General features: G+C 33.8%; 2 protein-coding genes across 2 annotated transcripts; both read right to left on the bottom strand.

Annotated features, from left to right (window-relative positions):
• Positions 1-18,263: 18,263 nt before the first annotated feature.
• Positions 18,264-20,423, bottom strand: LOC145066933 (uncharacterized). The gene is made up of 2 exons (XM_079014170.1): positions 20,217-20,423; positions 18,264-20,003 (listed from the first exon to the last, which is right to left on the bottom strand). Exons 1-2 carry the CDS (start codon positions 20,421-20,423, stop codon positions 18,264-18,266), a joined length of 1,947 nt encoding a protein of 648 aa, XP_078870296.1.
• Positions 20,424-21,340: 917 nt separating this feature from the next.
• Positions 21,341-24,664, bottom strand: LOC145066298 (uncharacterized). Its single transcript, XM_079013516.1, has 6 exons — positions 23,858-24,664; positions 23,376-23,584; positions 22,512-22,767; positions 22,339-22,424; positions 21,916-22,007; positions 21,341-21,830 (listed from the first exon to the last, which is right to left on the bottom strand). The coding sequence occupies exons 1-6, from the start codon at positions 24,146-24,148 to the stop codon at positions 21,634-21,636; spliced, it is 1,131 nt and encodes a 376-aa protein (XP_078869642.1). The 5' UTR covers positions 24,149-24,664; the 3' UTR covers positions 21,341-21,633.
• Positions 24,665-27,402: the final 2,738 nt, after the last annotated feature.

Below are 27,402 nucleotides of genomic sequence, written 5' to 3'. Positions count from 1 at the left end.
AATTTAGATGCTAAGCATCTGAGAAAACCAAGTTTGTGATACGTGTTGATTATGTTATCGAATAAGAATGAACTTTACTTTAATTAATTACATAAAAAAAAAACGTAACATTCTAATTATTTTCAAATAAATTCTTTTTTATAATTTAAACCTAAATCTATATAGATTCTCGTTATCTTCTTTTTACCCGCTTTACGGGTTAAAACGCAAGATTTGACCAATGTTTCTGAAAGAACCTTTTTACCATATGAAAACCTATATATAAACCACGATAAAATTAAAGGAAAAAAAATGAAAAGTCGTGTTAACCTTTTGGTTTATATTGTAAAGGTTTTATGCAAAGATGAAAATTTATGTCAACCTTTTGGTTTATATTGTAAAGGTTTTGTGGGAAAAACAATGAAAGATGTATTTGATGCAATTAACCTTTTAGCAAACAAGTACAAGACATTATTCTATAAGCCCATATTGGTTAAAAGATGTGACGCTTCAAGTAGATATTTCAGCAATAAATGATAATGTACTTTCATGGACTATTACATAATTACTATAATTTTATTTGGTTTATTATAAGAGTAAATTACACGAATGGTCCCTATGGTTTGGGGTAATTTGTACGTTTGGTCCCTAACTTATTTTTTTAACTCGGAATGTCCCTACTGTTTGTTTTTGTTACATGCTTGGTCCCTAATGTTTGTCTTTGTTATGCATTTGGTCCCTATCTTACCTGAAAAGACTATTATTTAAATAGGAAAAAATGATGTGATATGTAAGGTAAGGTGAGAGAGGTGAGGTTGGGGGTGTGTTTATTTAAATAAATTAAAAAATCAAGGGAAAAATAGTTTTTTTTTAGGTAAGACAGGGACCAAACGCGTAACAAAAACAAACGGTAGGGACCTTCCGAGTTAAAAACATAAGTTAGGGATGAAACGCGCAAATTACCCTAAACCATAAGGACCATTCATGTAATTTAGTCTTATTATAAATATATACAATAAGTAAACATTCCTTTATGAGAATTAGATGGGTTAGAATTTAATCTTTTGAATTGTTTTGATATTACCCGACATAAATTGCCCTTACAGTTTTACGCTTTATTCATAAGTCACCCACTTAGAAACATTTTTTTCCACTTTTTACCCTTACAACCCAATTAACTTGCCATTTGCAATTTTTTTTTTCGTTTTTTATCCTTATAATACATATGATATTACAATAGATACCTTTTTTTACTTGCCATTTGAAGCCCTTTAACTTTTTTTTTTCATTTTTATCCTGAAAAACTATGTTTTTATAAATATACGTTGCAAGATCGGTATATGCAATGGTATGTATTTTATATATTTTTCTACCAACAAATACAAATATACCTACTTTTTATCAACATAATTGTTAAATTTAATTAAAAATAGATTGGATCCGCCGCAACAACTTTTTGTGTTATTACAATTACGTCCTTTACATTTTTATAGATTATTCAAAAAATATACAATTTACAAAAGACAAAATTGCAAAAATGGTCCATGTGGTATGCATTTTTTGAGGTTTTAGTCCAAACTATGACTTTTTTGGTTTCGTGGTCCTTTTGGACTAGTTTGCATGTGAAAATGGTCCCTCCGAAAATTGAAATGACTAAATTGCCCTATTGATATATTTTTTATATTTTTCTATTTAATTTAATGTTTTATTAATAATAAAATGTGGCCCACACCCCATTCTCTCTCTCTCTCTCTCTCTCTTTCTCTCTCTCTCTCTCTCTCTCTCTCTCCGTTTAGCTGCCAAGAAACTCCACCGGAGGTGATATGTGGCTACCACCAAGGGCAACATACCCTTCCTTTCTCATTCTTCAATCCCAGCTGCCAAACACCTCTGTAATATTCGAGAAGCATCACCCAAACACCCCTGCCCCTTCATGTTTAACTGTCGACGACAGGAGGAAAGAAGCTTAGTGAAGACGCCAGAGTAGCCTCCATTTCCTTCGTGATTCACCACCGGAAAATCGACTCTCGTCCTCCCTCGGTCTTTCCTGTCGAACAACAACATCCAAACACCCCCTGTTCGGCTCTGCTACCGCTGCTTTGTTCCTTCGTTTTCTGTATTGCTGACGAAAAGAAAGGAACCCACGAGGGCTCACCGAAGAGCAGTTATCCCCTCCGCCATTTGCTCATCAGCTCCACGATGAAACACCCCTGAAGATCCTTGCTCCCTTTGCTCGTCGGAGATGCCGAGTACTGCCCCTCATCGACCTACGTAGCCCCTTCTGCAATTTTTTAGTGCTACTCTTTACTGCTTACCTTCCCCTCGATCTGTGGCTACCGGCGACGAAGTCAAGCCAAGAGGATCGTCGTAAAAATGGGTTCCTTTCCCCCTTGACATATCTACCATCACAGGTTGCTGGAATGGAGGCAATAGCCTCCTTCTTTTGTTTGTTTTTCTGGTGAGTAGAAGAAAAAAAAGAGGGAGAGGGGAATCAAGAATTAGCAACAGAAGATAAGGATGTTTGGGTGGTAATTGTCGATAGAAAAAGGGAAGAGGATGATGGGAGTTGTTTGTCTTCCTTGGTGGCCGGAAAACACTATTTTCGGTGGGTGGTCTTGCCGGAAATCAAGAAGAAAGATAGAAAGAACTGTAAGAAATAGGAGATATATATATATATATATATATATATATATATATATATATATATATATATATATATATATATATATATATATATATATATGGGAGAGAGAGAGAGAGAGATGTGGGCCCCAAATTAGTTAATTATTTTATTTTTCATTTAAATTAAATAGAAAAAGCATAAAAATAGACAAAATTACAAAAATGGTCCCTATGGTTTGCGAAAAGTCACAAACTCAGTCCCTGCTAATTTTTTTTTGATGCAAATGGACCTTATGGTTTGCAAAACTTGCAAAGTTGGCCCTTTTTACTAACACCGTTAGTAAAACGCCGTTAAGGGCTGAATCTGTAAGGGTATTTTCGTCTTTTCAAGTATAAAGAGACTGAATTCGTGACATTTGATAAAGCAAAGAGACCATTTTTGAAATTTCTCTGAAAAAGACAATTAAATTCTTAGGGGAAGGATTATTGAACTCGTGACCAACCCTCTTCTATTGGGCCCAACAACTTAACCACTTGAGCTAAAAGCTCACGTGGTTTTTACCTTCTAAAACTTATTTATATAATAATAAATCGATAAAAATAAACAATAAATAAATTAAAAAAAAACATTTTTTTACATATTTTTTTAATAAAACGAAATATATTTTAGCGTATTATAAAAAAAATACGTTTAGAAAAAGTATTTATTTTTATGTATTTGTTTTACATAAAATATATTTTTTTAATAAAACATAAACAATAAATAAATTACAAAAAATATTTTTTTACATAATTTTTTTTAAATAAAAAAAAAACGTGTTTTCCGTTTTATAAAAAAAATAATAAGTAAATTACAAAAAACATTTTAAGTAAAACAAAACATATATTTTTTTCCAAAACACATATATACAATAATAAAATCGATAAAACATAAACAATAAATAATACGTATTTTTATGTATTTATTTTACGTAAAATATGTTGTTTTGTGTATTTCTAAAAACCGTTTTTCGGTTATATGTATTTAAAAACACATATAAAACCTATTCCGTTATATGTAGGGATGAGTAAAAGGACCGAACCGGTCGGAACCGGCCCGAACCGGACCGGTCGGAACCGGCCCGAACCGGACCGGAACCGGGAACCGGCTTCGGCCAAAATCAAGAACCGAACCGGCCCGGCGGTTCTACCGGTTCCGGTTCCACCCGTTCCCGGTTCCTACCGGTTCTTGTCGTGTTTTCAAATATTGAAACCGGTCCTCGAAAAATAGCATCATATGGTTCCGGTTTTTGCCGGTTCTACCGGTTCCGGTTATATCGGTTCCAGTTCCTACCGGTTCCCGGTTCCAAAAATCCACAAAAATAACGTCCCGGTCCCGGCCCGACCGGTTCCATCGGGTTCCGGTTCCGGTGCCGGTTCCGGTTCCCCGGTCCATATGCTCATCCCTAGTTATATGTCTTATTTAAAATATGTATTTTAACTTAACCGCTAGTTCTAAATCGTATGGTTAAAATGATGATGGAAAGAAATAAAGATATATTTTTTTAAAATAACAATAACTAACACTAATTGTGACATAAAAAAAATATTAATTGCTTAAATACATATAGCAAAATTGTTGTTAAGTTTTTTTTAACCAAAAAACGGTTTTTAGAAAGCCGATTTGGCCAAAAAAAGAACCAATTCGGCCGATTTTAGCTTTCATTACAACGTAATAACGTATTATACGAAAACGTATATTTTTAAAGACATAAAAAAACATTTTATGTAAAATAAATACAAAAAGTAAATACTGTTTCTAAACGTATTTTTTTATAATACGCTAAAATACATTTTGTTTTATTAAAAAAAATTATGTAAAAAAATGTTTTTTTTAATTTATTTATTGTTTATGTTTTATCGATTTATTATTATATAAATGAGTTTTAGAAGGTAAAAACCAAGTTGGTCTTTAGCTCAAGTGGTTAAGGTGTTGGGCTTTATTGAAGGTCGTAGGTCACGAGTTTGATCCTTACCCTTGCATTTTAATTGTCTTTTTCAAAGAGATTTCAAAAATGGTCTCTATGGTTTATCAAATGTAACGAATTTAATCCCTTTATACTTGAAAAGACGAAAAATACCCTTACAGATTCAGCCCCTAACGACGTTTTACTAACGGTGTTAGTAAAAAGGGCCAACTTTGCAAGTTTTTCAAACCACAAGGACCGTTTGCATCAAAAAAATTAGCAGGGACTGACTTTGTGACTTTTGGCAAACTACAGGGACCATTTTTGTAATTTTGTCTAAAAAATATATCAGAAGGGCATAATAGTCTTTTCAGTTTACCGAGGGACCAAAAACGCAACGAAACTAGGTTAAAAAGACCGTCAATCCAAAAAAGTTGTGGTTTGGACTAAAACCTCAAAAAAAAATATACTACAGGGACCATTTTTGCAATTTTATCTTTACAAAAATAATCTCTAAACTCTTCTCAACTTTATATATACTGGGCATTGTACTATTTCTATTTAAAGTTACATTTTTATTGATTATTTAAAAACCATTAAACTTAAAAAAAATAGACTTTTTAACTCTTCTCAACTTTTGATAATTCATTCAATACTTATTTCTTTTAAACTTATAGTGTTTTTTAAGCTATGATTTCGACATGAAAAACACTGGTAGGAACCTGCGGCAAAGCGCAAGCTAAATACTAGTTTTATACATACCTTAGTTTAGTATACTCTCGGGTGAGAAAGTGCGTATTTGACTTTTTATGTGAATGAAGAGTTTATATAGTAATATCTAAAAGTTTCTCTCTATTATAATAGTATTATATTTTAAAAAAATATATGTAAAAACAACAATATCATATAGACATTTAAAAAAATGAAAACAAGGTGCTAAAATTTGATAGACTTTCCAAAAGACAATGTTTTAATATAAAAATAAAAATATAACATTGTAATATTAAGAAATGAAAGTGAATATTAAATATCAAACTAAATAAACAAACAATCAAACCAACAAATAAGTATCAATACGTCTAATTGCACGATTGTTGATAGACGTGTTAACAATTGTTGGAATTGGAGTTGGATTCGTAATCCAAGAGGAGGAGTCATGGGGTCTCGCCTAACATCTTTAATTGATTTGTTAATGCATGTGAATGTTATTGACATACCAAATCGATGGATTTGGGACTTGGCAATGGATGTTGTGTATTTGTCAAGGAAACCAGAGGTGTTATTGATGATGCATATTTACCCATTAATGCTATGGCGACTTCCTTGAGTAATATCATTCCTATAAAGGTTAACATTTTTTCTTGGAGAACTCTATTGAATCGTTTACCGACTAGAGAGGACATTTCCTTGAAAGGTTTGTAGATTCAATCAAATTGGATCTCCTCTTGGTCTATGGAATCTATACATCATTTGTTTCTTAGCTGCCAACTAGCTAAAGATCTTTAATACCACCTTGGTTTATGGTGCGAAGTGGATTTCTCTAGTCTTATATCGGTCACATATTTGTTTTCATTTTTGGAAGATTTGGTGATGCCTTCGGTCAAGCAACAAGTCATAGAGGTGATTATTAAAGGTGCTTGGTGGTGCTTACGGTGTTTTCAAAATAATATGATATTTAACACGTCCAAACCTAGGAAGGATAGGATTTTTGACGATGTTGTTGAGGTTTTTTTTCCTTGGGTTTCTCATATGAATCATAAATTCTATGTCAAGTGGAATTTATGGATCAAAAACACAACATTGATCTCTACTTTGTAATTCTTTTTTTTCTCTACTCACTTGCTAAAGCTTTTTCCTTTTTGGTTTTTAATATATTCAGCCGTTCAAAAAAGAAAATTTTGGTGGATGTGGTCATGTGTACTTCCATTTGGTATATTTGGAGATTTAGAAACGATAAAGTTTTTCTGAGTGGTACGTTGAAACAATGGGACATTGTTGATTTTATTCATCAATTTTCTTTTAATTGGTATGTCCATAGGAATTATAAATATTGTAATATTGATAGGCTTAACTATGTTAAAAACCTTTTGAACTATTTGTAATTCATGTTCTAACTCTTTGAGAATTATGTATCCAATAGTTGTGATAATAAATCCAATTATTTATTATTAATTACTAAGTTTCGTCCAAAAACCTGATCGGCCATTCAATGTCAGATTTGATTATAAGAAATGTAGAGAATGAATAGTAGAAGACTGTCCTTTTTCCAGACAAATTAAAAAACAAAACAACAAATTAAAACTAACATCAAGTTGCTGATCTTGACTAGTAAAAGACTGAACAAAAGAAGCTTGTGTCCTTCAAGGTTTTTACATTGTACTAAGCTTGTAAGATTCAACATAAAACACAGGATTTGATGCATAATACCATTATCTTCAACACCTATGGAAGAAGCAATAAGCACAAAGTGATTATTCCAAAAAACAAAGAACTTAACTTTATAGTTGCAAAAACTATATATATATATATATATATATATATATATATATATAAAGAGAGAGAGAGCGAGAGAGAGAGAAGAGAGCATATTATGATATTGAGGTGTGGTATACAGCTCCTATGAGAGTTGTATTTATATATTTATAGTAGTGAAAACCATAAGAGGCTCCAAAAAATTTGGATCATCACACACGTCTCGCCACGTGTCACTTTAAGTCGATCATTATCGGTGGTTGCTTGCTCTCCAAGCAACGTGTTTCTAGAGGATTCTAGAAGGTTCCACATGTTTATCTATTGATTTAACGCGTTGACTAGGTTGGTCCAACCGACTCAACCCAAACTCACCAACAATAAAAATTACTTAGCACCATGATGCGTCGTGCCAAGTGTACCTAAATCACACACTTGCGTCTACGAGTAGGATAGGTACGCATGTGTGGGATTGACTCATCTTATATCTCCATTAAATCCTTTAAATGCCTATAAAAAACTTATATCCACATTTTTAGTTCATCTTTCCACCGATATAGGATACTAACTTGCAAACTTGCAAATTACCACATAAATTTCCAACAAATACAATAAATCATAAATATTTTAGATTATATCGTTGGTTCCTATATTTAACTCATACTATTTAAAAAAATATGCATGAGATGAATTAATTAAAAATACATAAAGATTGAAATAACATAGACAAAATTGAAAAAAATGGTCCATGTGGTTTGTCGAAAATTGTTACTTTGATCCAACAAGTTTTGAACTAGCATCATAGGTCCAAAATAAGTTTTTTGTTCCATTTTTAGGCTAAATTCTTTTTGAAAATATCTAAAATGACGGATTTTCCATTGGTATTTTTTCCATTTTTATTTACTTTAACATTTTTCTAATAAAAAGAAACCACTCCAACCTACCCTCACCTACTCAACAATTATCTTTAGCATATATACCCTATTCCCCATGAATATTTGTTAGCTTCATTGTTGAACGATTATCGGAGCAGTTGTCGGAGATCTGGAATGATCTGACATCAACAATCTACACACACCATCGGATATTTGCAAACACCTTAAAGCGGTCGCCTTCATTGCCTTACCCTCATCTACTCATCACCACCACTAGATTTTTACAAACACGAGTTTGCAGAGGCGGTTGCGGCACAAAGATTCCAAAAACGGCGTACATATATGGGCTACAACGTTTGCTTTATCTCGCTACTTCTCTGACGACGATGTTGAGCTACAAGCCATAGAAACTTCGGACGAACAACATATCTACAAGCCTAAAAACATGAGCTAGGGTTTCTTATATGCGAAGGCGGTGGCGAAATGGAAACGCCGGATAATGCTACGGTTCTGTTGTGTTCGTCGAGTTACAAATCTGCATAATGTTAGGGTTTTCGAGCTATAACGTCGATTATCCGTTTCCATCGTCGACATTATTAGATATCTTGCGGGTTTTTTAAGGTGGCGACGTTCCGAATCTACGACGAAATCTTCAAAAAAGATTGGCCTAAAACACCAACAATTGTCTATAAGGCTCTGATAATGGTGGAACATGTAATGTCCCAAAAATAAGATCCAAAAATTTCATTTTTAATTTAAATAAAACAATTTTTCAAAACATTGTCATACAACCAATATGGATCGAAGTATGTCACTACATCATATCATATCAGAGTAAATCACAAAATGCGGAAAAAGGTAATTTATGTTTTGCAATCATCCCGAGCTCTTCCCTTTCGGTCCTGAAGTACCTGAAACATAGTCTGAAAACCGTAAGCACAAAGCTTAGTGAGTTCCCCAAAATATCACATACCATACATAAATAAACACATATTGGGCCCCCGCCCCACATCGGGCCTCGCCCGACATTGAGTCTCACTCAGCCTTGGGCCCTGCCCGACATCGAGCCCCGCTCGGGTTACATATATGTCATTGTTTAGGCCTCGCCTGCCACCGGACCCCGCTCGGTGCACATATAAACATCTAAACATGTAATCATGCTAACACATATAATACAGTCATCAGGCCTTACCCAGCATCGAGCCTCGCTCGGTATACATACCAACACACCTGTTCGTCTGTTCGGGACGGGGCAGCCAACCCACATACATGAAGAGAAGAATAGAGAGGGGGTTATCCTGCTTAAACTTGGGAAGTTTACTACTGGAAATTGGGAAGGGCTATAAGTAGGCGGTTTGCTATTGCTATAAGGGCTGCTCGCCTTTATACGGCTTGGCTTCGCTATCACTTCTATGTAGTGTAGTGGTCGACCTAAAAAGTTGTATTCCTGCCATGCCTACTATCCAGTGCTAGAAGCTTCGCCAGAAGCAAGCAAGACGAGGTCGCTCTGCTTCGTAGACAAGGCTCGTTCCGTACTTGACTTACGAGCTCGTGTAGTACTCGCCCCTATCTCTTCTCTAAAGGGGCGCACACTCGCTGTCAACTAAATGAGCGTTCAGCGGGCCGCTTTTTCCTTTTTTTTCTTTGAAAACTCCAAGTCGGGATGGAGCTTGGAGACTTTCTTTTTAGACCTAACACATGCAAGAGCCACACAAACTTCTAGCATCATAACATAATAATCATGGGTCGGCATTGGTGTCTTCGACCAGCTAATCCCTATGAGGAAACTCACCTCAGACTGTTGAATCTCACAGATAAATCTCTGGCTACTGGCCCGCTAAAATCTCTGCATCATCAATCACAAAATAACATCTAGTTAATAATTGGATCCCGAATCACACTAAGAGTCCAAACTAGGGTAAAAGACCTTTTCACCCTTTACCTAAATTGGCTCAAAGCCAAGGCCCAAACCAACTGTCCAAAAGGCCAAATTCCAAAATAATCACCAAAAAACCCAAATATGGCCCAATTTTCCAAATTGGGCCCAAATCCCTTCATGGGCCTTCAACCAAGAAAGTCCAATAAAATAACATCAACCCAAAAATAGAATTCTGATGGCCGAACAAGGCCCAAGACTACTAAGGTCCAACATGGCCCAAATACCGAAAAACCCACAACTTCGAAGCCCACTGTCGTACTCCGCTCATACACTTAGTGTACTCGCTTTGGGGCTTGTACGCATTGCGTACCAACTTGTACGCCTAGCGTACTCCCCATCTTGGCTAACTTCCATCATTAAGCTTCTATTCGGTTAAGACTTCAACCCAACACTCAGATCTGACTTCCTTAAGGTGGTTTATAACGTAAAGTTGGCAAATTTATGTGCATGCATGGCTCAGTGGGGTCCTATGGCTCAAAAGAACTTAATAAAGGGTCTTAACACATGCATGAGTCCATAAACACCTCAAAACTTTCAGTTTTATGGACAAAGGGACCAAAAGAACCCTAGATCTACCATCAATCACTTCTAGAGTGAATCAGGAGGCTCCACAATCATTCCAAAGACTCAAAAAGCACAAAATGGCACAAAACTAGATCCAACATCATAGATTAGCAAGATGGGAACTTTTTACCTCACAAGGATAGCAAATGATGAACTAACCCTAAATCCTTAAGCCCCAAGCACAACTTCAAATGGTTCACTTATTCTTCTCCATCACAAAGCACCAACAAACACACTCTATGGCTCAAAACTCTCAAGAACTCACTAGGGTTTCGATTTCTAGACAAGAGGGGATGGATGCTGTCTAAACATGACCAAATGAGGCTATTATAAGGCTTAAATAGGGTGCAATACCCTAAGAATTAGGGTTTCATTAACCACACGTATGCCATGTGTACACAGTGTACGCCTAACGTACGTGGTCCAAAGGTGCGGTCATCCTCAGGCTAGAATGCTAAACGTACCACCCTATACGCCCCGCGTACTAGCTTAAAGGCTAAAAAGAAAGGATTTTGCACTTAGGGTTGAGAAGACACATGCCTGAAGATGAATGTTATAGAACAACTCTGGATCTTGCTTCCCTTAGATGTAAAATGGCTTACTTTCTCTTCAAGCTTCTTACTAATGCATAAAACACCAAAAATACAAGCAAGGAGGCTACGATTTTGTGATGAAGGGTGGTGTCTGGGGATGGAGGCTAAGCAAATGGGGAAACCCTAGGAGTTAGTGTTTATAAATAGAGCTCAAGGTCCGAGATTAAGGTTTGGTTGATTGTGGCCACGCGTCGCGGCTTATGACGTGGTACACGCCACGTCCTTCCATTGTATGCCTCACGAACGAACAGGTTTTTCCCAAAAACACTCTTACATAATTTCCTTAAAATTACCAATTAAACACACCTAGAAAAAAGTGTTACAAGCGAATTATTACTTCGCTAAAATTGTTGAATGATGCATTTCCATGAAATACAATCTCTTGGACATCAGTATAGAGATTGACCGACCTACTTACTACTAGTAATATATGATGTATAATAATTAAAACATATCAATATAGTTGATGCCTTAATGATCTTGTTACAATCACTAAAAATGTATGAAATATGTATTGTATTTCGGTTGAATATTTTTTACTTTTGTAGATGATACATTGACAAAAACAAATATCAAAGTCACTGAAGATTCTATAGAATATTCATTGTGAGCGTTATGTATTTTATGGTTGTTATATCGTATGATTGACCACAAATACATTAATCATTATCAGTTATTTGTTTGCCTTCTCTTTCAACAAAAATAATTAATTGGGAATTTTAGTTTCATCATAACGTTCTTCTTCACCCCTGTTGGGATATTTTTAATTAAGGTGATTGTTTGCTTTCTCATATCACGTTATTGGATACAACACGAGTAACTATTATATACTTGGCAATATATGGATATTCATTTTCTTCATTATCGATAATATCTTACAACATATGTCTAGAAACCATAAAAGCATACAATTCATTTTGATGTATGTCCATGCAGAATTATATTATGCATAAACATAAGGGTTTAACAATAACCGCTAAGTAAACGCAAAATCACGAGGGTCATTATCTAAAGCAAATTTAACTCACAAGTTGTTCGCGATCTTCTTTAAATTTATGATCATGATTTATGTCTAATCTATGCATGGGGTTCACACGAATGAGACTACATGCGAGCTCAACTATGTTTATTTATAGACATGCATGTCAGTAGTTTTAGATATGCTCATCTTTTATCTTTGGTTTCTTAACAACAAATATATCACTAGAAATAACCCTCTACCACATATATTTACATTGTATTTTATTTACTAATATTGAGAAAGAAAAGAAATATGTTAAACATCCCAAAATAAGCAAGAATAAATGTCAAGAAATATGAAGTATTTAATAAGCCGATATACGTACTCCCCTGACATAAAGTTATCTTCTTCTGAAAGTAAACAAACAATTTAAAAATATCTTAATAAGCTACACACATAGTCTCTAAGGGGATCATTTATAGCAATATCATTGCATCACTCATCTGGATTGCCGATAAGAATTTAAGGCATTATAAGTGTTCGGGATAAGATGTTGAAGGCTCCAACAATATTAGTATATTATCAATTTTTAATTTTTCTAGTAATTAGTTAGAGATGAAGAGGCTTGTATCTCACTTTAGTGGGGCCTCCCATTCTGAAGTAATAAATTGGGCAGCCCCTCTCGGATGTGAACCTTCATCCATCCCATTCACCTATCCTGGAATCCCGGTTGGAGAGAATATGAATCGTAGGAAAGCATGGGAACCAATTATCGACAAATTCCAAGCAAAGATGTCGACCTGGAAAGCGAGATCATTGAGCTTTGGGGGCAGATTAACCCTTGTGAAGGTTGTACCGGGCAATCTGCCTACTTTCTTTATGTCCATTTTTGTAGTACCAACAGGAGTAATTGACACTTTGGAAAGAATTAAAAGAAAATTTATATGGAGTAAAGAGTATGACAAAAAATACATCTGTTGGGTGGTGTGGGAAAAGCTAATCTCTCCAAGGAGTGTTGGGGGTATCGGTCTTGGCTCAATTAAATCTCTTAACATCTCGTTATTAGCTAAGTGGATGTGGCGACTGAAGACTGACAGTTCAGCCTTGTAGGCGAATGTAATCCGGTGTATCCATAAACTAGATGGTAAGCACTGGTCTATCCTTGCTAACGGATCCAATAATGGTGTTTGGAAAAATATAGTTAAAACCAGGTCGTTTTTGAAAAAAATAAAAAATTGAACCTAAAGAAATAATATCGCAGAACTTGATCGATGGTCGATGGGAATCGGAGTTTACATCGGAAGGTCGCTTTAGGGTATGTTTGTTACGAGAGCGAATTGAATTATCAAATCACATGGTAAATGATGGACCTTTGACTGGGGGAAAGCGACACCGTTCAAGATTCTTTCATTTATTTGGAGAGCTAAGCAAGGAAGAATTCCCTTAGCGGTGGCACTCTGCCAACGCGGGATTACCATTCCATCTACAATGTGCGGTGCTTACAATCAAGGAGAGGAGACGAGCGATCACATCTTGATTTTGTGTCCGATGGCGAAGATGGTCATGGATCTCATACTTAACTGGTGCGAAATCAATGGTGAAAGGTTTAGTTCGGTAAAAGATGTGCTACTTTATGGTGTATATGGGTGCAATAAGGAAAATTCTTGCTGAATATGATACTATGTGGAACATTATGGTGTATATGGGTTTGTAGGAATAAACGGGTTTTCGAGAACATCCCCACCAGACCGACGATTATAGTTGAAAGGATAAAAGCTCTAACGTTTACTTGGTGTAAATATAGAACTTCATGCAAAAAGGTGGACGGGAGAGTATGAAATCTTTGTCCTTTCCATTGTTTGTAAATTCTCTATTTGTCTTTTTTGTGATACTCTCCATTTGTATTATCTACCTCACATCAACTTGATGTTGGATTTGCTTTAATATATATTTATTTGCCGCTTTCCAAAAAAAAATACGGACCATAAGAGTGCGTCTTTCAGGTAATATTATTATTAAACCATCTATTTTATTTTAATGTTTATGTAATGTTATATAACATATCATTCTCATTTCATTCTCTAGTAATCTATCACATATTAAAGTAAAATGTTTATGAGTTAATGTAATACACATGTTTATTGCTAAATAATTAACCAACAACACCTGCGAGGGAACAAGAACATCATATTAACAAGATGATTGTTAATTAGTAAACAATGAACCAATAATGCACCTAATAGAACAACATATATTTTTTTATTGTTTTTAACCATGTTCTTTTTGGCCTCTTTTTTCATTGGATTAAATCTCCATGTTGCTTAATGGCCATTCTTTGAGCATATTCTTCTGGTCTATTTTTTCATAACGATTGACCAACAATCTGAAAGACCCCAACAACTATATTGCAATAAGAATACAAAAACTTAAAGATATTGTTTCCAAACCCTTAAATAGATGGAAATATATGTCATCATGAATATTTACGTCGGAAACGAGCATAACATCAATCTCGCTAGGAAAATGGTTTCTCACAGACATGTATCGAGCTTTGTTATGTGGGGACGTTGTCTTTTTTTGAACAAATTTTGTGAAGAATAAACTATAACCACAAAAGTTTAATGGAATGCCCTTTGTGACAGACTTAGTATACACATTTGTTCATGAATATATATTCCAAACTAATTCAATCCAACCAAATTACAATTCGATTAGATTATTTTTAAAAGCCAATGCATTTTAAAAACTATTTAATTTGAATATTAAGAAACTAAACAAATTATTTATTTGTAAATTAAAACTTTTAAAAGCTACTACAAAATATATTATAATTTAATACTTCATAAGCAAAAAATAAATAGTACATAATAATGTATTATATTCAATGATATCTAATCTACTCAAAAACCAATTTAATAAATTTATAAATTATTAAAGATATATTTAAAAAAAATAATTAAAAAATAATAAACAATATCATCAGAGTAGCCAACATGGAAGGTGAGCATTTCGGGTTTTAAACCGTAGGCCTCATATATGAAATTTTATGCTTCGAATGCTAGACTTTTTTCTTGAGAGCTAAAATAATTAACTAATAAGTTAATTAATCATTTTTTTTGGACTATTCGATTTTTATTTATAAATTAATTTAAATTGAAAAATTATTATAAAATTTTGTCAAAAACCAATCTAAAACTTTAACCAAATTGTCTTATTAAGCAATTCGGTTTTAACCAAATAATAAACCGTTATAAAAACAACTTGTTTTTTTTTTCATAAAAATATTTATTAGCTCATAAGACACCAAAATGTTTTGTAAGAAAAAAAAAGGTGTTTAAAATATCATATCAAAATAAAATAAGCCGATTAGTTATTTTTAAAAAATTGACAAAATTCCATATATGTCCTTGCTAAGCATCTAACTATCGTATTTTACCTGCCAAAACTTTAAATATCGTATTTATCCTTCTTAATGTTTTTTAATATCCTATATATCCAAATCTATTTTTTTGATAATTTTTATTGATTTATAATTTTTTTTCATAATTTAAAACATTATAATAAAAAAAACATTATTAATAGATAATAATGCCCTTATTACTAAATTCCACTACAACTAGGAATGGCAACGGGGCGGGTTCGGGGCGGGGCAGGTTTCCCAAACCCGTCCCGATATCTTTTGGGTTTCTTATCGGGGCGCCCCAATGGGTTCGGGTTTTTCAGTCGGGTTTCGGGTTTCTTATCGGGTTTACAACAATTCATAACGAAATCTTTATTCCGTTTTAGGGTACCCCGGTGTCTTATAAAAAATATATGTTCTAGTCTCCCTTTTAAATTAAAAATATGATGAATCACTTTAATAAAATTAAATCGACGTTATATTAAAAATTATTTTATTTAATTTTAGTGTAATACGTCAAAACATAAAAAATGATCGTTCACACCGGATTGTTATTAATTAAAAAGATTTTCCACAGTAAGTATTTTATCTTTGATGCGTGTCATTAACATATATATATATATATATATATATTTATATATATTATATATACACATATAATCGGGGCGGGTCGGGTCGGGGCGAGGATAACTCACTCCCTGCCCCGAACCCGATAAAAAACCCGATAACGACTCATTACCCGACCCGAAATAATCGGGTTTCGGGTTTCCCCATCGGGTTCGGGTTTTTTTGCCATCCCTAACTACAACACACATTCACAGGAGATTACATACGATCGTTGCTTCCATATTCACGTTTTCGCAGCTTGTTAATACTTCCTTCCAACAACAACCTCTGATTCGCCTCTTTTGTCACATACACAGGCATCAGGTGATCGATTCAACCATATTCCTATTTTCCATCTCTCAAATTTCGATGCTCTTTGATTTTAGTTGCCATCGAAAACTGCTATTGGAACAAAATTACAACCAAACGTCAACCTGTTCTGATTATGGTCCAATATGCCCTTACAAATGAAGTTACCCAGAAATCTTTTGGTCACCGAAACCACCACCACTACCTCCACATACCACCACCACCACCACATATCACATTACGTTATCATCATGGTGGCCCTAAAAGCCTGTAGCAGAAGATTTTTCCGATGAAGATCATGCAGGGTTTCAAGTTGATTATCCCATCTGGTACATCACCACCGTTAGCCTTCAACCATATGTGATCAATTCGATTACTGTAATAAAGTTTAATAGAGGCGACAACTTGATTGATGGAACTAATTGTTCGGTTTGTTTTGTATGAGTGAGTTTGAAGATGATGAGATTTTACAATTATTTTGAAAATATAACCATGCTTTTCATATCCCTTATATTGATACTTGGTTAAGATTGCATACAAATTGCCCTCTTTGTCATGTTGGTTAAGATCACATACAAATTATCCCTTGGGTGTAGGTTTGAGTCCGAATGATAGGAGCTTTGTGCATGGAACCGAATCAAATTGAAATATCCATAAATGTAATTTAGAGAACCATGGTGAATCATGTCCCGAAGAGAGAAGTTTTTGATAATATTAAAGATTCAAAAACAGAGTATGACTCTGTAATGACGTCAATAAGGTCAATTTCCATGGAGTCTATTGTGGTGGCACGAATTGTTGTTGGTGAAATTGAAAGGAATTCTGGTAATTCTGGACAGTTTTCAAGAGTTACTCGGTGGAGGAGATTCAAGAACATGAAGAGTGATAAACGTGTCTGTTGTATTGGATTTTACAACTAAGGGCATTGTTGTCAATTTAAAATGTTTTTTTAATTAAAATGATTTGAGATTATGAAAGGGAATTATAAATCAATAAAAGTTATTAAAAATAGATTTAGGTATATATGATATTAAAAAATATTAAGAACGGTAAATACGATATTTAGAGTTTAGGTCGGACAAATATGATATTTAGTTGTTTAGTAAGGAATTAAGGATATATACGAAATTCTGCAAAAAATTAAAATGAAAACGACACCAAAATGCTATAAGTTAATAACCTGAATAAAACTAAGTTAATAATCATGTTGTATTTGTTATCTCAAACACCCTCTTAGCAATAAAGCATATTACTCCATGAGCATGTTAGTTTGAAAGAAACATCAATTATAGAAATAACATCTAAAAGCATGAGACCCAAGTAATAGTAAGGCTAGCAATTCTCGACACGACTCGCGACACGACCCGCAACACGACACGAAATAAATGGGTTTGAGTTGAGTTTTTCAACCCGTCAACCCGTTTATTAAATGGGTCATATATGGGTTTCTCAAAAAATAAACAGGTTGACCCGCCAACCCGTTTATATTCTTAATAAAAAAAAATTATTTTATTTTTAAATGTATTTATATATCAAGTATTGATATTTGATAAGTATTATATAATATATACTATTGGTTCATAGACCATTTGACTGTTTAGACATTTTGACTCGTTGTGGATGGTCCAAGGTCGTAAGTTATAACCCATAGTTACACGGAAACGGGATCGTTCCAGTACGTGGAACGAAAACGGGACCGAGGATTGGTAATCTGTAAAATTCGGTACGAGGGGGGGTAGTCTTCTCCGGAACGGTATTTCGGTACGTGGAACGGTGTACCACATAATGTAGTACGATGTATCATATATTACTAAAATATATAAGACTATAAATATAAAAAGTATACTAAATACCAAAAGATCAATACTTCAATTCATACTTCAAAAGTTCAATACAAAAGTAACAAAATAACTTCAATACCAAAAGATCAATACCAAATAAAGCTAAAATAACTTCAAAGTTCAAAACAAAGTAACTTCAATACCAAAAGATCCCTAAGTTTACTCTTTCCTTTGCCTTTTTTCATTCCCATCATCAGCTACTCTCTCAACATCTTCTAGATTTTCCCACTTCATTTCTTCAAGTCTTGTACTTGACTCTTCCAAGTTAGTGCTTTCGGGATTTACATCCCACTTCTTGTGTGGCCCGGATGTGTAACTTTCGGACAATCTTGATTGGAGATGAATATTTGAATGTATAAACACCAATTTATCAGCCCTTTTGGAGTTTAATCGGTTTCTCTTGACATTATGTATGTAAGAGTACGTACTCCAGTTTCTCTCGGCTGATGAACTACTAATAGGCTGTGATAAAACTTTCTTTGCTAAAACAGCAAGTTCGGGCGTTTCTGACCCGTAACTTGACCACCAATCAATAGCATCCATGGTCACTGCATCCATGTGAGTTGCTGCCAATGCATAAAGGCCTTTTTTCATGTGAAAAGTAGCGAATTGCTCACGTAGAAGACGCTCCACTTCTCCACTTTCCGTGATCCTCTTAAAAGATTCCATTACACCAACCATAACCTCCTTATCAAGATTTGGAGCTTTCCTATGAACTCCACCTGGTGCCATCTCATCAAGATAATTTTTATCATAAAATCTTGGAGATAATGCAAATCCTAAACAATGCAAAGGGATTGTCATCTTCTCCCACCTTGCTAGTATAATCTTCTCCACTCGAGGGTAATACTCAGCATAACGATGATTCATCATGACATCCTTAATCTCTCCTAGCATGTTATCCATTTTCTCGTAAATTTCTCCCATCTTGGATCCCTCACCATCACAAAATTTAACCATCAAGTATATTGGTTTTGTAACAGCAAGGACACTTTCCACATCATCCCAAAAGGCTTCATTTTTAATTGTATCAGCAACTAATAATCCACTTTGCCTACTGTTTTCATCACAATTTTTCAGCCATTCTCTCCATGAATTAAGAACAATTGTAGTAGCAAGAGACTCTCTACAATCCCATAACCTTTTCAGCAAAATATAATGAGATGCAAATCTTGTTTTGGCTACTTTTAATAATTCCAATTGTGAATTATCTCTAAAAATAGCCAATGCATGGGTGTGATTAAGAAAATAGTTAACAACTATTTTCCCTTTCCTATATGTGTCCATTAGCCAAAAACAATCGACTGCAAGATCTTTAAAAATTAAATTCAAAGTATGGACACAACAAGGAGACCAGAAAATTTGTTTATGTACCTTCTCCACCTCCTTTCCAGCAGCCTTACAGTTTGCTGCATTGTCGGTAACAACTTGTAGAACATTCCTTGGTCCTACGGTTTCTATGGCTTCAAGCAAGAAGTTTGCAATTGCTGTCCCTGTCTTCTCTACACCAGAAAAGTCCGCTACATACATAAACATGGCTCCACGGTTGTTGGTAGCAATAACATTGATTAATGGTCGATGTTTAACATTGGACCAGCCATCCGACACAATAGAAACCCCCTGTGTATACCATGTATCCTTCACTGAAGTCAGCCCCTTTTCCACATCTCTCACACACTCGTCAAGCAAAACGGTTCGAGCTTTATCATATGAAGGAGCCTTATAACCAGCAGGTGCCCTGTTTATGGCTGTTATCATCTCTTGAAATTGAGGATTACGTAGAACATTGAAAGGAATGCCATTAGCACATAATGCTCTCATAATCTTCATATCAACTGTGTTTCTTTCCATCATACCAAAAGAATCTTCGAGTGGTTTTTTAGATTTAGAAGTAGAACTCTGTTTTTTTATTAATTACAGAGTTCTTCAAAGACTTAGAAATACCTTTTGATTCAGCAGCATTTACTCTGTTTAACAAGCTTTGATATTTAACCCGATCCTTGAGTATAGCAGGACACCTTTTGATTTCTGGTGCTTTCCCGATTGCAGCACCAAAAAAGTGTACATGAATTCTAGTATAAGAGCTGGTAAACATTTGATGGTAGTGCTTACACTCCCATTTCTTTGAACCCCTGCGTTTTTACTCCCTGATACACCAATTATGTCCACTTCCTGCAACAGGGGCTTATCAACCTTAGAAGCCTGAACATGAGGAACTTCAACACTTTCTGCATCACCTAGAACTCCATCTTCATTATCAGAATCAGTCAAGGTAACATCAACTCTGTCTGGAACGGGATTATTTTTATCAAATAACATGTTTCCAAAAAAGAAACTGAGAAGAATAAAGAACGTAAAGAATGGAGGAGTGGAGGAGTTGATGTTTGAAGGTGAAGAACAAGACAGTGAATATGAAATAGAGTAATAGGATTGTATAATTGATTTTGGTTCCCCATATACCTCATTATCGTTGTTCTTTTTTTTTGGGGTACCCCAATTCTGGAATCTGGAACCGACGTTTCAGCTGCCGATATTGTCTTTTTTTTTTTAATCTTCAATTTTGTCATCGACGTTCCTGAAATTGATGGGTCGTCGTTCCGGAAATTGATGGAGCGACGAATTGAATATATTGAAATCGCGATCCTTAGTGTAATAGAGTCGACAGTTCAAGCGATTAGGGTCGGACGATTGTGCAATTGGGTCGCGATCTAGGAAGCGCTTGGATCGCAATTGGTCCCGTTTCTGGACCGTACGATCTGGAACGTAAAATGTAGGGGGCAAGCGATCCTAGTAACTATGTTATAACCTATAAGGCTAAATTTGTAACATGTTTCTATAAATGTTTTTAATTTTCATTTGCATGTTTAAGACTTAAATGTCTAAAATTCAGATATGTTTGCATCAACCATCAAGAATTTATTTTTGTTTAATTGTCAATTTTATTTATAGAATCTGACCTAAAAACCGAAATCTGACTCACGAACCCGCCAACCTATGAACCCGTATAAATAAATGGATTAACGGTTCATATATGGGTTTATGTTTCAAACCCGCCAACCCGTGACCTGTATATTTAAATGGGTCATGTTTGGGTTGGCATATTTTGACCCGCCAACCCGAACACGACACAATTGCCAGGCCTAAGTAATAGAAGATAAAAAAAAAAGTTCACTTCCTATTTTTCATAAATCACAAACATAGATATCATCAAATCTATATAAAAATAAAGCTCAATATCCTCAAAACACTACCTCTAATCTTCTATTAAATCTAAGTGTACATATTAATATTACAGACTTCTTTAAAACACACATCATCAGGACAGAAAAAATACAGCCTGCTACTTACTTTACTTACCTCTCTTACTCTCTCACACTTACACTCATAATTTATAATAATAATAAATTAGAAAACCAAAAAACTTTAAATATTTTTTATCTTTCTATCTAAATCACCTCATATTGCAGAGTCACAACAAACACACTAATCAAGAGTTATGGCAGATTTGTAAATAACACCATCATCATCATCATCTACGGGAAAAGAAAAGAAAATCTGGGTGATTGACATGAAGGCTAGCTAGCCACGTGTCAGCTTTCTGTAAAAGAGAAGTCAATAACAGCTGTTCATTGTTGATCCACAATGGTGCTTTTAACTTGTATGAAGCTAAACCAAACACTGGTAGGGACATTTTTGGAAAACCATCTGTTTCCCCACACTCGTTTCCTGAAATAATATAATAATGGTTTTATTATAAAGTTAAATCATAAATGTATGAGAATGTTATAGAAAAGAAAAAGAAAATACAAACCTGTCATGGGTGTATGGAGATTATGAAAAGTTAGAAAACAAGCATCGAGATCTTTCAATGTGGGCCCCATTGGAATTCTATAAATTGGGTACCTAATTTAATCACCACAAAAAGGGTATCAAATTAGATATGATTTTAATTTTTAAATATGAACATAAAAAGGTAGTGTTTGGTATGTAGTAATCGAAGAGGGAATGTAATTCAGCATTTGTTACATAGGAATGGAATGGAGGATTGCTCATGTGATTCCAAGGTTGTTTTTTTTCAATATATTTTACTTTAACAACATTTTTCTATATCTATCAATTAACTTCCATTTTGTTTTACGATTGTTCACAACAAACATGTTGGAATGACTGATTCCATTCCATTCCTTTGTGATTCCATTCCATCATACCAAACAGACCCAAAGACTAAGCATACCATGCAACCGATAACCAACTAGAAGGTAACAAATCGCAACTTTTCATGTTTTTCAATTCGGGGAATTTACGTGCAAGATCAAGAATCTACACAAAAAATAAAATGTGGGATTAATTTTTTTTTTTTAATTTAAAAAGATTAAAAGATTAATGTTGACTTTCGTGAGAACAAACCTTATCGGTCAAAGGCTCACGACCCCATGGTTGATTGCGTTCAAGGTATTCAAAGGAGAGGCGATTTTGTGGTGTTGGAGATTCATTATCATCACTAGAAAAACCTTCTTGAAGTGCAAGATTTTGTTGATAATTTAATGATAATTCAGAAATTTCATTTTTTGGGAGAGACCCTCTTTCGGGTTGTTCATAATCACTACTTACATCACTACTTGAATCCCTAAAAGATTCAACATCACTTTCCTCAATGTGTTGCCTAATCACAAATAACATTCATGTTATTACTTGAATGCAATAAAAAGTAAGAAAGAAAAAAAAAGGTTATGATATTTAAATTGCTATTTTATTAATTTCTTGTTCACCATACATTTTTAGAAGTTAGAAGAGTTAGAACTACTATTAGTTAACAATTAAATTATACATATTGGTAAACATTGGTTTGACAAGATATTACCAAATCAAATTTTATAGTAATAAATTACAAAAGGCTATATATAATATTTGAGTACATGTTTCTCATGGTATATACTCTATTTAGTACATGTTTTTCATGATATAAACAATATAATATATTATAAATATCAGCTCTTATCAATAGAATTGACAATCTATGACTTTTTAAATCTCCATGACAAATCCTATGCAGCAAAACCCCAAAAATTTCTATCAAAGGGTATCTGTGTAATTTAACAAGAAAGGAAACAATGGGAATTAAATCCCTAAGGCTTAAATGGGAAGTTGAAATCCATAGAGGAGGAGGCATTTTGTAAATTCTAATGGATTTCCATATTATTTTGAAACAAAACACAGGATTTTGAATGAAATTGAATTCTATTCCCTCCAAATCTAATACCATATCAATACCTTGATTTTGTTGAAGATTTCAAAGGGTCGCTGTATAATTGAATTCCAGACAAATAAGGCACGTAGTATTGGACCACACTATCACTGTCATTCAATATCAAAGGAACTCCAGCCCCATAAGCACTCCATTCCTTAAAAGATTCCCACAAATCACCAAGAACAAAGTATGGTTGACATTCGTCTTGTGTCCTCCACCCTCTCACATCTCTCTGCAACACAAAATCCAACAATGTGAAGTTATTATGAATGATTAGGTTTTCAGTAGACTAGTTTCCAGAAATTCCTTGATTTTCAAGTATAGATTACTTAGAAGTCATCCCAAACATTGTAAAAGTTTAATATGGAGATTAAAGAAAAGTATTGTAGACGATTAATCTGGAAACCAATGAGTTGACCTTCTTATAGTCGACGTAAGGAGCATCGAAAGCGTCTAATAAGGATATAAATCTGAATCAAAGGAAATGGATGAAAAAAGAATAAACCTTGGAGGGATACTGAGCAGGAACAAAAGGTGTAATCGATTCCAAAAACCGTTCCAGGTTACACAACGATGAAAGAATCGGAGGTTCTAATGGTATCGGCTTCGATGGCTTTACAGCTCGGTTCTCAGGCTCCTCGGTGCCGGACGACGCCGTGGATTGGGTTGGAGTGACGTCACTTTGAGCTCGACGGAGATTATCCTGGTTTTGACGATTCCTTCTTGCTTTCGCCGGATTGTAAAACCTATCCTCTCCGCCACGACTCCTTCCAAACTGCAATCCAGCTCCCAACATCTTGTGTAAAACCCTAAGTTACGACTCCTTCAATCTTACCAAAAAAATCAATAAACCGAATAAAGAATGCGATGATTTTCGACGAACTGAGAAATAAAAAAGATTGATTTTGGATCTCTTTTTAGTCGTAATGGAGATACCAAAACGGAGCCGAAACCCAAACTCAAACCAAAACCAAAAATACGTCGTTCGATGATCTTTATCGTAGAACAAAGGTGACCCAACAAGGATTTATCGATTGAGGCTTCGATAACTCAGAAAAACCCTAACAAATTGGGGAATAACCAAATCAAACGATGCCCACGAAGAAATGATCCCCTTTTTATGTCGATTTAATTGTAGTGGATGCCTAAGGACGATTCAGAAGCGATTTGATTTTTGATCTGGTGGGAAAATGGAGGTTTGAGAGGATGAAAGCGATGGGGAAGGAAGAGATGAAAACCAGTGTCCCTGAAGAAAATGGATGGGTAGGCGAAGATGGAATAACTCTTTAACTAATACCAAACAAAAAAATGAAAAATGCGAAAGGGAAATATCTTTTAAAAACTTATATATATAATATACTAGTATAAATCAAACTCTTTATTTTACAACCTCTATGTTTTCTTTATTCAAGAAACTAGGTGTGAGACCCGTATGTTATATGGGTTTGATAGAACAAAATTTTCAAATAAAATTTTATTTAAATTTGAAATTTAGATTTGAAATTTAAAATTTATAATAAAAATTTAAAAGGAAACATATTAAATACTATATAAGTATTTATATTGTGATTTATTGATTATTTTCAATTAAAGTAATTATTAAATGAGGTATAAATATGATGTGTTAATTAAGAAAAGATAAAAAAAAATAAATAAGAAAATGACAAATGGAAAAATATTTAATCAAAAATACCAAAAAATGACATGTGTCCAAGTTAATGAAATGATGACATGTGGCAAAATTATTTTTATTTATTAGGGATGATGATATCACACTCGTATAACTGTGATTACTTTTAGCCCTCCATACATTATGTTCTTAACTATTTATATCATTATATTGATTTGTTTTAAAATATTTTAGATAATTTGTTAATTATTTATGTCATTATCTATGATTTATTATTACATTTAAGGTTATTCCATCAACAACTTAAGGTTCACATGCAATTGTTTTGATATCCGTTAAAAATCAATCGATTTCGTTTCACTCTTACATAAACCTTGTAAGAACACCTCATTGGAAAATATTTGGATCTTCGAACGAAAGCCAATCATAAGACACTAAGAACTCACAACTAAATCCTCTTATATTACATATTATCTCATCTAAAAAGAGTTTGTGTATTATGTAACTGCCCATATTGAAGGCTTGTATTGAAAAATTTACGGTGTAGTTATCCTTTTAAAGAGTTGGTTGAATGATAGTAATTCTTGGATATGTTAGTAAAATAATAATGTTGAAAGTTGTATTGTTTCAGAAAATTTTTACAGATTATGTAACAATAAGTTGTTAGTCGATAGTCGATGTGTCGGACTATGAAATCAAAAGTTAATGAGGTTTAAATGAGTATTTTTTTATCTTGAAATATAGCCAATACAATATAGAGCATGTGAGTGAATAAATTGTCTAAAACAAACCTCGTATTAGAGAGTTATGCACATCTAAAGATGGAGATTAAGCTAAACTTGAACTTATGTAAATACATTGTCTGAATATGCATGTTTTAAGTGAAACCCGAATATGTTAGGGGAATCATGACTATTCTTGAGTGTTGAAGTCCTAAAAATATGTGAAAATGACTTTAATGAAGTAAGTTGTTATTTTAAACACTTTTTGTCAAAACACTAACATGACCGTACTTTAGGGTTGAACTGCTAAAAATGAGAATAAAAGGTTGGAATCAGTTCCTAATCTCCAAAAATCATTCTCATGCCCTTTGGAAACCATTTAAGTTGTAGAAAACACATTTGGAAATTCCTCAACGCTTGGTTTATAGAGAAATGGTGAAACTTAAGGGAAGATTACAATGATTTCTTCACTTTCTATTAAATTAAGGTAAACCTTCTTATATCTTGTAAATACTAGCTGAACATGGTTGGATTATAGGAGGTTTTGTAAGCCCTAACTTATAATTGCTCTAAAGTGGTGGAAACTTGAATTAATAAGAACAGTGAGAAGGTTAATTACATGTTTGTTGGTTAAAATCCTTTAAATACAAATTTAAAACTCTTATTGAGATAACTTGAGGTTTAATGGAAATAAAACCTACATGACTGAATTACTAAAACTCATAATTAAGCTTGTGTTATTATAAATTAGATCAGATTAAAGATGTTAGTGAAAAAATTGAAAGAGATCAATTAGTATTTTAAGTTCAAATCAAGTAAAATTCGAATTAGTGTTGGGGTTTGTTAGAGAACCTTGTGAGGCTAAATACATTTTATGAATCTTGTTGTATTCTTGAGTTTTGAGACTCAACCATAATATGTTGTTTTGACATTTCTTGAAACAATAACTGATAAGGGACTTCAAGAAATTAGGAACTCGTCCTCTAGTAAAAACCCAAGGTGAGTAACCATGCTTCCCTTTTGGTATATTGAAATTTATATTGTTACAACAGAATTATATGAAATATATTGTTATTAATCATTCTTGAATGATATGATAAGTTTGTATTGGTGAAACTATTATTGGTTATTGTTGACTAAAGTGGTAAGCATGTATAGTTGAGACCATAGTTGGTTATTGCTAAATGATATTGCAAGTTGGTATAGATAATTATTTATTGTATGAGGTAGTAAGTTAGTATAACCAATAAATTATATATGGTTATTGATGTATGGTATAGTAAGTTGGTATAGTTAATAAATTATAGTTGATATTATTACATGGTGTTGTAAGATGGTGTACCTGAAATTTATAAATAATTATTCTTGTATTTGTAGTAAGTTGATATAGTTGATTTAGATAAACTATAGTTGATTACTAAAGTATGATATATTAAGCTTATACATCTAAATTTATAGATCATGACTATTGTTAAATGACATGATAAACTTTTATAACTAAAATTCTTAGCTAGCTATTAATTTATAATATGATAAGCTTATGTATCTGAGAACCATACATGCAGGGGCGGCTCAACCGGTTTGGGGGCTCTAAGCGAACCTAAATTTTAGGGCCCTTTGTACTCACCTTATACTGCAGTAAAAGTTGTACTAGTAACTTTGTAATCTTCTTGATTCTTCATTTGTACTCACCGTATG

This window comes from Lactuca serriola, chromosome 8, assembly GCF_051521515.1.
Source record: "Lactuca serriola cultivar US96UC23 chromosome 8, Lser_US96UC23_V15, whole genome shotgun sequence".
Lineage (NCBI taxonomy): Eukaryota > Viridiplantae > Streptophyta > Magnoliopsida > Asterales > Asteraceae > Lactuca > Lactuca serriola.
This window is presented reverse-complemented; position numbering and strand designations above follow the sequence as displayed.